At 39.4% G+C, this 12,569-nt stretch overlaps 1 protein-coding gene across 1 annotated transcript; it reads right to left on the reverse strand.

Annotated features, from left to right (window-relative positions):
• Nucleotides 1–11,163: 11,163 nt before the first annotated feature.
• On the reverse strand, nt 11,164–12,111 carry LOC114710122 (olfactory receptor 8J3). The gene has a single exon (XM_028894205.1). It carries the CDS (start codon nt 12,109–12,111, stop codon nt 11,164–11,166), a length of 948 nt encoding a protein of 315 aa, XP_028750038.1.
• Between the last annotated feature and the right edge of the window lie 458 nt (nt 12,112–12,569).

Raw genomic sequence — 12,569 nt, forward strand, 5'->3', positions numbered from 1 at the left:
AGCATTCACCCTAATTCCCGGCTCCAGGGTTTGTTTTTATTAATAAGACCTTCTAACAATTTGTATTACAAAGACGTTATTAATTTCAGCAGAACGTAGACTCTGAAGGGAGCTCAGGGAAAGACACTGTAACCCAGACCAGAGATTAAAAGGTACCTTTCCGTGCTCGCTTCAGCAGCACATATACTAAAATGTACCTTTCCACTATGGCCTCTTTTCACTTTCACTTGTATTTCTTCCCTTTTAAGACTCAAAACACTGAGTTCCTCACATATAATATATTGTTGTTCAAATCTTAAATAGACCAGAGCCACGTACTTGGTTAAAAGTTGAAAGATCAGAGAAGCAGAACAAGCCACAGCCACCACCTATATTATCTCACCAGCTCTTGGAATCCTCTGACTGAAAGCCTCTGAGTCCTCACCCAAATGGGTCTCAGCTGAACTGCCTTAGTTCCTGTTTCCTCAGGCCTTATATACCTTTCTCTGCCCTGCCATCACTTCCTGTGATTAAAGGTTTATGTGCTTCCCAATACTGGGATTAAAGGTGTGTGCCACCACTGTCTGGCTCTGTTTCCAGTGTGGCCTTGAACTCACAGAGATGCAAATGGATCTTTGCCTCCTGAGTGACAGGATTAAGGGTGTGTGCCACCACTCTCTGACCTCTGTGTCTAATCTAGTGGCTGGCTCTGTCCTCTGATCCTCTGGCAAGCTTTATTGGGGTACACAATATATCACCACAATATATTTACATTTACATTTGTCAACTTATATGTGTATATAACAATAATAATTAAAGAATAAGGCAATTGATTTGAGATGAAGGGCTCATGGGAGGTTGTCAGAGGGAAGTGAGGGAGTGAAAAATGATGTAATTACAGTTCTCAGATAAGAAATTCTCAAAAAATGTATCATATACCTTTTACATTTCAAAGAGAATGTGATTTTTCATAATGTGCACTTGACATTTTTATATTCTTCATTTCATTCAAAATCACCAACACTAAATATATCTACTGATCCACTGTATGGATACAAACCTAATTTGGTTCCTTTCTGTTTGTTAATAATAACATGTCCTTTGTCTTATACATTTCCTTATATTTTTGTTTATAATATACAGTTTTCTTATCTACCAAAAATATGGGCATTGAAAGGAACAACAGTCATCACTTATCTATCAACTATATTGAAATATACCTTAGAACAGCATAGTTGAATTTTCCCTCTCTTGTTAAATACCTTCTTTTATGTTTTTCCTATAGAACCCTGGTAACACATCTATCTCACCTGTGCCTCTTACCCTCTCATTTGTACCCACACTTTTTCCTCGGTCAACTTTAGACACTTAACATTTGAGAGCAACAGTATTTCATTAATTTCCTAATATAACTGTTTCTGGATAATAGAGAAATGGAGGAAATGAAAATGAATTTTACTAAGAATATTTGAATAGTCTTCCCTGTACTTTTTAGGCATATTCTTTTCTTTGCAAAGTATTGTCTAGGGCTATATTAGTGACATTTGTCTATATAATTTTCAGTAAAAATCTATAGGTACTGCAAGGATAAGACAGTTTGCACATGGATTATATTCTGGTTAAATGTGAGCTTGATTTCCCCTAACTATTACTTATAAACTGGATTTGATGAGTTTATACTTACTATATTTCATATTACAACTTGTAACCATATATAAAAGGCCGAACCTACCAGAGAAAATACTCTTGACATTATCTGACAAAATGAATTCCAGTTATATTCCAAACCACTGTGTTGCATTGTACTTAAGTTTCATCTTCAAACACTATAGTAGTGTTCAATCTCACAGAGATACTCTTTCAACCTACCCAGGCAGGATGTTCTTCTTTGTCTCCTCATAGTGCATGCACAGAGAAGCTGGCTGCATGGCTTTGTTAGTGTCTCTGTCCCAGAGGCTCTTACTCCAGAGAATAAGAAAATGAGGCTATCAGAAAAATGAGAGTCTATACTCCTGTGGGAGATACATTCAAAAAAGTGCTTATATGTATATGAAGAATATTTCTATAGCATTGCCTTCAATATAGTGTTTTTACAGAGGGTCTGATAACTTCTTTCAAGGTGAAATAAATGACATTTCTTTTAAAATTATTAATAATTAATTAATTTTCCCAGCCCAATCACAGTTTCCCTTCCCTCCCTTCTGTCCTCCCTGTTTCTCTCCCCCAAACCTCCACACCCCTGCCCCACCCCTTGCATCCACTCCTCCTTTCTCTTCAGAAAAGTACAGTCCTCCCATGGATATCAGCCAGCCATGGCATATCAAGATGCAGTAAGACTAGGAACCTCTTCTCCTCTTAAGGCTGGACAAGGCAACCCAATAGGAGGATAGGGTCCCAAAAGCAGGCAACAGAGTCAGAGATAGCCCCTGATCCCTCTGTTAGGAATCAATCCCACAAGAAGATCAAGCTACACAGCTGTAACATATGTGCAGAGGGCCTAGGTCAGCCCCAGGCAAATTCTCTGGTTGTTAGTTCAGTATCTGTGAGCCCCTATGAGCCCAGGTTAGTAGATTCTGTTGGCTTTTTTGGTGGTGTCCTTGACCTCTCTGGATCCCATAATCCTTCCTACCCCCTCTTCCACAGGATTCTCTGGGGTTCACCTAATGCTTGGCTATGTGTTGTCACATCTGTTTTCCCCAATTACTGGGAGAAGCCTCTCTCATCACAAATGGGCTAGGCAACGATCTGTAGTATAGCAGAATGAGTATAGCATGAGTACATCATCTAATTCTTGGAAGAATTTATTGTCCACAACTCTTTTATGTGCAAAACATTTGGTAAATCCCTGGACAGACACACACACACACACTGAATTTCAATCATGCAGAATGAAATTTTGGTATGACCATAAAATGAACGGGACAGAAAGGCATTGTTTTTCTTTTTTTGGGGGGGGGGAGGAGGTGTTGAGACAGGGTTTCTCTGTGTAGTTTTGGTGCCTGTCCTGGATCTTGCTCTGTAGACCAGGTTGGCCCCGAACTCACAGAGATCCGCCTGGCTCTGCCTCCTGAGTGCTGGGATTTGCTGTGGGATGGTCTGTATGTCAAATCTGTTGCTCTGATTGGTCAATAAATAAACACTGTTTGGCCAGTGGCCAGGCAGGAGTAGGTGGGACAAGGAGAGAGGAGAATTCTGGGAAGCGGAAGATGGAGGCAGGGAGACACTGCCAGCTGCCGCCATGACCAGCAGCATGTGAAGACACCGGTAAGGCACCAGCACGTGGCAGGTATAGATTTATGGAAATGGATTAATTTAGATAAAAGAACAGTTAGCAGAAGCCTGCACGGCATACAGTTTGTAAGCATATAAGTCTCTGTGTTTACTTGGTTGGGTCTGAGCAGCTGTGGGACTGGCGGGTGACAAAGATTTGTCCTGACTGTGGGCAAGGCAGGAAAACTCTAGCTACAGGGATTAAAGGCGTGTACCACCTGGATGACATTGTTTTTCTTTATACTTCTCACCTTTTGTTTTATAGTATGATATAAAGTAAATATTAAATTACTAATAATTAATATATGTCATTTGATTGAGGGGTATGAAAAGTGCAAACTATAGTGGTTTATCTATAGCAACTATAGTTCATCTATTTATAGTTGCGAACCTATAAATTTTGTGTAGTGAGCACTGCATATATTTTATTTGATGGCCTTGTTTATATACGATATGAGGAAGAATAAGGGGGTAGGCAAAAGGACACGTGATGGAGGCTACAAGGGGGTGACTAGGGTAGCAGGGGTCAAGGGGGAGGGCAGGGAGGAGAGCCACAAAAGCACATGTTGTTAGAAAATGTCATAATGGTATCTAGCAAGATTAAAAAAAAAAACATCATAAAGCTTTGATATTTTGAATTCAAAGCTTCACATGTTGTAAGCAAATACATAAGTAAAAAGGCATGATTCAGTTTATGGTGTACCTTACAATTCTTCACAGTTGTATCTCATCACAAAATTTGTGACATTGTTTATATGACAAAAAATGTAGTAAAGATCAGGCTTTATCATATTGCTGCTCAAACTGATAAAAACAGTGAATTGTAACTTTATGTAAAATAGCATTATTAGTGAGTGGGTGCATACCTGAAAACATACTTCCCCTGAGGTCCTGATGTATGGGGAAGGAATACAGTTCCTGCTTTAGGACCAAGAAAATGCTTGGCAGAGCCAGCAATGGACTAGGGCCAGGGACTTGGTAGAGCTTTGACTTCAGATTCCAACTCTTCCTACCATAAGGGGCTATGGTTTTCAGTTCCAAGGTCACTAAGTGCTTGGTCTCTATATCCTTGAGATTGCAGAGTAACAGGCCAATGGAAAACACTCTGTTCTTGGACTGACCGGAGCTCTGAGTCTTGGAAATCCGCTATCTGGAGATGTAGCTTTAAGAGACAAAAAATGTTTCAGAGTCAAGGCTTTAGATACTTCTTACTGCACTGTACTTTTCCACTAGTTCACTGCACATGCTTACAATATTCTAAAATAGCCTGGCCCTCCACGCAGCCCTCTGCTGTCTCTATTTCTGCTCAGAGACAGCCACCATTCTATGCCTTTCTTCCATAAGTCTCTTGTGTGAGGTTTGTTGCCTGGTGTGACTTTGTGGTATTCCTTGGCTGCCAACTGCCAAGATGCGGTTGGACCCAGAAAACCCCGTACAGAGATATTATATGTTCCCCTTGTGCAACATTGTTTGTTTTGTGTGTGAAACCTTTTTTTGTTTTCCTTTTTTCTACTGCAAGTAGCACATAATAAGTTGTACTTCTTAATAAACGTGCTTGGCATAAGACAACAGTTTATGCAAGGTCTTCTGATCCCAGGTTTCCATCTTCCTTATCTTCTCATCTCCTAGCACTCCCACTTAGGATCCTGTCACTGAAGAATGACCTCTGGTCCATGTCACTTTTTTTTTTTTTATGATTTCATCATAAGAACCTAAAATAATACTTTGTACAAATAAATACAGAAGTAGCTTTGAAGTAGTTTAGGGTGAAAATGACCTAAGGGATATTGACTTTTTAAAGATGATTTTGTCTTTGAAAAGTATTTGTTTTTAATGTGTATGGATGTTTTGCCTGCATGTAGGTATATGTCCCACATGTGTGTAATAACCACTTTCAGAAGAAGGCATCAGATCCTCTGGAATTATAGTTACACATGATTTGAATCCCTGTTTGTGGTGGGAATTAAACCCAGGTCCTCAGGAAGAGCAGCAAGTTTTGTTAACTTCTTAGCTGCTTCTCTAGCCCTGAAGTAGTTTTTATTATGTAGATGACAAAATTAATCAACGACCAGTATTCACTCACCATGTTTCTATTAGATATAGCCGCTGAAATGTCATTCCTTTAAATTTTAGTTAACTCTTCATGGTCTATCAAAGAGAAAAGATTGTTATTAATTTTATTGCAATTATGAAATAGCATTAATGATCATTTACTAAATGTAAAATATTCATTTAACAATATTTTACTTGTTTTTATAATTTAACAGATTTTATTTTCTACGAAATTTCTATAAAAGTTTTCATAGTTTTGATTTGTTTTATTTTTCAGAAAAATGTGGGTTATAGGTAGGCTTTGAATTTGAGACATGAAATTTGAGGTGTGTTTCTATCTGTTGTGATGTCTTACTTGGTAAATAGAGTTGTTTGTTTTAAAATGTATGTTTTTGTTTGTTTTTATACCATAATGATGAAATTATCAGAATTAACTTTGGTACAATGGATGATATTTCAGAGAGTACAATAGATTTGACTCCTACACTAAGTAATCAACCAAGAGACATCTGTTCATACAACCATGTCACTGATTGGTAGAGTTGTAAAGTGGCCTGCCCAGGTTTATTAGTTAATTTCCTTTTGCTGTGATAAAACAGCATGATCAGAAGAGTCTTCAAGCAGGAACAAGTTACTTGGCCTTATGGCTCCAGAGGGGTTAGACTCCATCTTGGCAGGAATGTATGGCAGCAAAATGGCTACAGAATAGAAGCTGAGAGCTGATACTTCAAAGACAAACACAAAACAGAGAGAGCACACTAGAAGCAGCCCAAGGCTTTTAAAATCAAAGGCCTGTTTGACCATCCCATTCTCTTATGTTCTCATACCCCATCTCCCACCCTCTATTACCCTCTCACCCCTAGTTTACTCATGGAGATCCCAACTATTTCCCCTTCCCAAGGCGATTCATGCATCCCTCTACATAGCCAGACAGTCTAGCATGATCTGCTTAAGAGACCCCCCAGGCAGTAGGATCAGGATCCATCCCAGGTATATGAGCTGGCTTTTTGGAGCCCATTACCTGTGCTGGAACACCTTGCACAGCCTTGATGCAGGGGGAGGGGCTTGAACCAGCTTCAACTGAATGTACCAGGCTATGCTGACTCCCCATGAGAGGCCTTGCCTTGGAGGAGGTGGGAATGGGGCTTGGGTTGTGAGGGAAGGCTAGGTAGGGACAGCAGGAGGGAAGAGAGGGGGATCTGTGATTGGTATGTAAAATGAATAAAAAAATTCTTAATAAAAAAAATCAAAGGCATGACCCAGTAACTTACTTCCTCCAAACAGCCCCAAAAGCATCACTAACTGGGGACCAGTGTTCAAATGCCCAAGATTAGGGAGACATTCTGATTCAAACCACTCTGTCAGGGTATTGAGTCTATTGAATCCAGCATCCTGTATAAGCACAGAGAAGTTATTCTTTGTATTTTCCAGTGAACTCCAGTGCTGATTCAGATTAAGGGAGAATCTGTACTTACTCTAAAGTGTTTTTTTTTATATATTCTTATTTGAATGATTTAAGTTTGTAAAGTTTCCTTATCTGAATTCTAATTATCAGGCTCTTGAAACAAAAATGTATGTCTTCTCCCACAGGATGTGCTAAATTACAATGAGACATTGTTATTAATCTGTTATTCCCTTCTGAGTTATTATGTGTGAAAACTTCATGATAGGCAAATTAAATAAAGTTAATTATATTAAGTAATTTAGAGAGTTTATAACTTCAGAAAATTATAATGCCACTAATTAAATATATATTTGTTACAATTTCAAATCTGTTTATCTTGATAAAAGTAAACATCAGGTAAATCACTGAAAAATAAATAAAAATGCAAAATGATGTCCTGAAATAAAAATACATACCAACATAGCTAAGATGTTTGAACTCTGTGATTTTTCTTTTTTTGTCATTAAGAAATTTTCCATACCAACCATAAATCCCCCTCTCCTCCCTCTTCTCTCCCCCCAGCTTTCCCCCAAACCCACTCCCATGCCTACCTCCTCCAATGCAAGGCCTCCCTTGGGGAGTGAGAAGAGCCTGGTACATTCAGTTGAGACAGGTCCAAGCCCCTCCTGCTGCACCAAGGTTGTGTAAGGTGTCCCACCATAGGTACTGGCTCCAAAAAGCTTGCTCATACTCCAGGGGTAGATCCTGATCCCACTACCTGGGGGCCCTTTAAGCAGGTCAAGCTATACAACTCTCTTGCCTATGTGGAGGGCTAGTCCAGTCCCATAGATGCTCCACAGCTATTGGTCCACAGTTCATGAGTTCCCACTAGTTTGGTTTGGTTGTCTCTGTACATTTCCCCATCATAATCTTGATGCCTCTTGCTCATAGAATTCCTATTCTCTCTCTTCAACTGGACTCCTGGAGCTCAACCTGGTGCTTGGCTATGGATCTCTGCATCTGTTGCCATCAGTTACTGGATGAAGGCTCTATGATGACATTTAGGGTATTCACCAATCTCATTACTGGAGTAGGCCACTTCAGGCATCTTCTCCACTATTGCTAGTAGTTTAATCTGGGGTCATCCTTGTGGATTCCTGGGATTGTCCCTAGCACCCTGTTTCTCCCTATCTCCATGATGTCTCCCTCTATCATAGTATCTCTTTCCTTGGTCTCCCACTCCATTTCTGTTTCAGCTTGACCATCTTGTTCACTTATGGTCTCATCTCTTATCTCTTACCCTCCATTGCCCCCGCCCCCTCAAAGAAGAATCTCAAATGGCCAGAAGATATTTAAGGAATTGCTTAACATCCTTAGTCATCAGGGAAATGTAAATCAAAATGACTCTGAGATACCATCTTACACCTGTCAGAATGGTTGTGATCAAAAACAATGATAACAGCTTATGTTGAAGAGGATGTGGAGCAAGGTGAACACTCCTCTACTGTTGATTGGACTGCAAACTTGTAGAGCCATTTTGGAGATCAGTATGGTGGTTTCTCAGAAAATTGGGAATCAATCTACCTCAAGACCCAGCTATACTATTCTTGGGCATATACCCAAAGAATGCTCAGTCATACGACAAGGACACATCCTCAGCTATGTTCATATCAACATTATTCATAATAGCAAGAACCTGGAAACAAAGTAGATGCCCCTCAACTGAAGAACGGATAAAGAAAAATGTGGCACATATACAAAATGGAGTACTACTCAGCAGTAAAAGAACAATGACATCATGAAATTTGCAGGCAAATGGATGGAACTAGAAAATAGCATCCTGAGTGAGGTAACCTAGACTCAGAAGGACAAACATGGTATGTAGTCACTCATAAGTGGATACTAGATATAAAATAAATGATAACCAGACTACAACCCACAGCTCCAGAGAAGCTAGCTAACAAGGAGAACCCTAAGAGGAATGTATAGATTGCCCAGGGAAGAGGTTATAGATAAGATCTCCTACATAAGATCATTTTGTGTGGGTGTGTATGTATATGAGAGAGGGATGTTTGTACACATGTGTGCAGTGATATGTGAATGATGACTTTACATCTTGTTTTATTTTATTTTCTTTGTTGTTTTAATGTGGTGTTCTTTTGTCACCAGCCTCATCTGAAAAAAAACAACAACAACAACAAAAAAAAAAACACATTCTGTGTTCAAGTCTTATTTAATGAATTGTGTTTCCTATCCAAAGCAGTGCTGGGATCAAACCTAGGGCTTTCATGCATACTAAATAAGCACTTCACAAACTCAGGGACATCCCCAAACCCCAGATTTTATTTTAAAATAAAAGTCCATATGATGACAGGAGAAAAGAGGGGATGCTATGGTTTGTCTCAACAGTATGTTCGATGAATATCATATATTTAATTACCATTCATAAATTACATCTTTTACTCAGAATTTAGTTTTATATCCATTAGGTTCAGACATACCATCCAAAATAGGCATGTACTTAGTTTATTTTCTTTTCTTAATGTCCTCTGTGCTGTAACAGCCTCTCTGGATGTTATGGCTTCTTGGGGAATATACTATTTTCTGCAATGCTACTCTGTTGGGTTTCTTTTCAGTATTTCTTATACTTGGATTAAAGTTCTAGGATTAGCAAGGACTGAGGAATCTGGATGCAGAGATCCACGGCTAGGCCCTGGGTGGAACTCCAGGAGACCAATTAGCGAGAAAGAGAAGGGTTTATATGAGCTAGAATTGTTGAAACCAAGGTTGGATAAAGCACAGGGACAAATAGTCAAATGAATGGAAACACATGAACTATGAACCAAAGGCTGAGGGGCCCCCAACTGGATTAGGCCCTCTGAATAGATCTCTGAAGTATTCGAAGGCCACCTGGCCAAGCATCCTAATTGTCGTGCTAGAAACCCCATCCAGTGACTGAGGGAACCGGATGCAGAGATCCAAGGTCAGGCCCCAGGTGGAGCTCCAGGAGTCCAATTGGTGAGAAAGAGGAGGGTTTGTATGAGTGAGAATTGTTGAGACCAAGGTTGGAAAAAGCACAGGGATAAATTTACAAACGAAAGGAAACACATGAACTATGAACCAATAGCTGAGGAGCCCCCAACTGGATCAGGCCCTCTGGATAAATAAGACAGTTGATTAGCTGATATGCTTAGGAGGCATCCAGACAGTGGAACCGGGTCCTGTCTTCAGTGCATGAATGCAGTTTGACCTGGGTTTATATTTTAAATGAGTTCTAGGATTGGTAGATATAAGCAGTGGTTGCTTTTGTTACATTGATGTATTGTATTTATACTGTAGTGTTAATCTACTTCCTAGCCGAGTTAGTGTTTGTCATTTTTCTCCACTGTCATGTCGCACTTTCACATATTACACTATTTGAAGAAACTGGATAAGTCACATAAAATGAGTTATCAGTTCAATCCCCAAGGACAGAGTATAAACACAATCAATAGGAATTCTCCTGTATGGAGCAATTGTCTGTTTCTCATTACCTATAAAGTACGTAAACATTTATTTAACATAACATGGAATCTTATCATCTAGATAAGAAAATATTTTAATTAAAATCTACGTGTTTCCATTTTTAACTAAATTGTTTTGGCTTTGTCTTGGAAAACCCTGTGAGTGGCCCCTGTACTATTTCGATCTTAGTCATATTTTCTGTCATTCTCTCTTTCTGTCTCTCCTTGCTCCTCCCTTCCCTCTTTGCTCTCCTTATTCCCTATTGTCTTTCTTTTTCCCTTCTTTCTTATTTCGTTCATTACTACACTCCCTTCTCTCTTTCTCCTTCCTTTTCCCCTTTCTCTCTAATATTCAAGTTTACTTAACATTAAATACAAAATATTCAGTAGGTCATAAATAATAATTAATTGAAAGGCGAAAAGGAGAGTAAAATTGAGTGAGTGTGGGAGATGGTCCAATAGGAGTTCTTAGGAAGTATAAGAGTAAATAGACTCTATATCAATGAGTTAAAAAAAAAAAAACCGATATCTGTGTGTTCTTGCAAACATTTCTTCCAAATTAGTTAACAGATTGCTAATGGGTAGTTATTCACATGTATGTGTGTAGTTTACTGTTATAACCAGAAGAGTTTCTGTTTATTTCGTGTCTCAGTTCTGCTTCAGTCCTTGATCCTTTTGTTGCCCAGGACTGACTTTAAACCTGTATGTCAGCCACCTGACTTTTTATCAAACAATGTTGAGTGATCATAATCTTGTCTTTATTAACAAAGGTGTATAAAAGTTACATTGATTAGCCGGGTGGTGGTGTCGCATGCCTTAATCCCCACCCTCCCCCACCCCCCCCCAGGGCAGAGGCAGGCAGATTTCTGCGAGTTGCAGGCCAGCCTGGGCTACAGAGTGAGTTCCAGCAAAGGCGCAAAGCTACACAGAGAAACCCTGTCTTGAAAAACCAAAAACAAACAAATAAAAAAAAAGTTACATTGATTTGAAAGAATTACATGGATTTGTCACGAATCTCTTTAAAGCATCCTTCACGTCCTTGTTCCTCAGGCTATAGATCATGGGGTTCAGCATTGGTATCACCAATGTATAAAATACAGAGGCCATCTTATCAGTATCTAGTGAGTGGTTAGTTTGAGGCTGCAAATACATAAATAACAGTGTCCCATAGAAAACTGTGACAGCCATCATATGTGAAGCACAGGTGGAAAAGGCTTTTTTCCTTCCTTCTGAAGAACGAATCCTTAAGATAGACAACACAATGTTGAAATAAGACACTAGCACTATACTCATGGAAAAAAACAAGTTTGTAGCTGCAGATACAAAGACTACAGTTTCTGGAAGGTGGGTGTCAGAACAGGACAGTGCTAAGAGAGGGACATTATCACAGTAAAAGTGGTTGATTTTATTGGAGGAGCAATAAGACACAGAGAACACACAAGATGAAACAACAATGGCCGTGCAAAAGCCATATAAGTATGTGAGGGACACCAGCAGAAGGCAGACCCGCCGAGACACCACCACCATGTAGAGCAGGGGGTTGCAGATGGCCACATAGTGGTCATAGGCCATCACAGCCAGCATGAAGATCTCTGCTACAATGAAAATCAGGAATCCTCCCAGCTGGGTGGCACATTCATAGTATAAGGTGGTTTTCTTACTGACTAAGAAGTTGACCAGCATTTTAGGTGCAATGACAGTGGAGTTTCCAAAGTTGATGACAGCCAGGTGTCTCAGGAAAAAGTACATGGGAGTTTGAAGTCGTGAGTCCACCGTGGTGAGGGTGATGATGCCCAGGTTTCCTGCTGCTGTCAGCATGTAGATGACCAGGAAGACAAAGAAAAGTGGTACCTGCAGTTCTGGATGATCAGAAACACCAACAAGAATGAACTCAGTGACATGAGATAAATTTCTAGGAGCCATGTAAAAGTTGTGAATTCATCTGTTTGGAGAAGGAAAGAATTATATACAAAGTTAAGGAAGTATTTTCTACAATTGCCCTTAGATAGGAGGGTCCTGGGTTGAGAATTTTCTTGAATTATGAGTGAGTTGCAATTCACTTACAAAAGTCAAGTTTTGCTGCTTGAACCTGTGCTGCAGAGGGTAATCAAGGATAATGAATTAAATAAACAATACTGCATCAGGTAAGGTTTGTAATCTTCTTTACGTTCATATGGAAGTACAGACATGCTCTTAGGCTGCAGTATTTGAAGCTACGATTCATATCTTATCTCTTATTGAGTAAGAGAAGGGCATGGGGATTTGTATGATATTCAATAATCCAAACTATCATTATACTGATACTTGTTTTATTTGAAGCACACATGTTTATAGATGGTGTCCTTTACATTTTCTAGAGACTGTCATAAAAAGTTTCTAGG

The sequence above is a fragment of the Peromyscus leucopus genome, chromosome 4 (genome assembly GCF_004664715.2).
Source record: "Peromyscus leucopus breed LL Stock chromosome 4, UCI_PerLeu_2.1, whole genome shotgun sequence".
Classification (NCBI taxonomy): domain Eukaryota; kingdom Metazoa; phylum Chordata; class Mammalia; order Rodentia; family Cricetidae; genus Peromyscus; species Peromyscus leucopus.

Excerpts from the sequence above, each read along its gene's own strand:
- LOC114710122 (XM_028894205.1), bottom strand. The coding sequence starts at position 12,111 with ATGGCTCCTAGAAATTTATCTCATGTCACTGAGTTCATTCTTGTTGGT.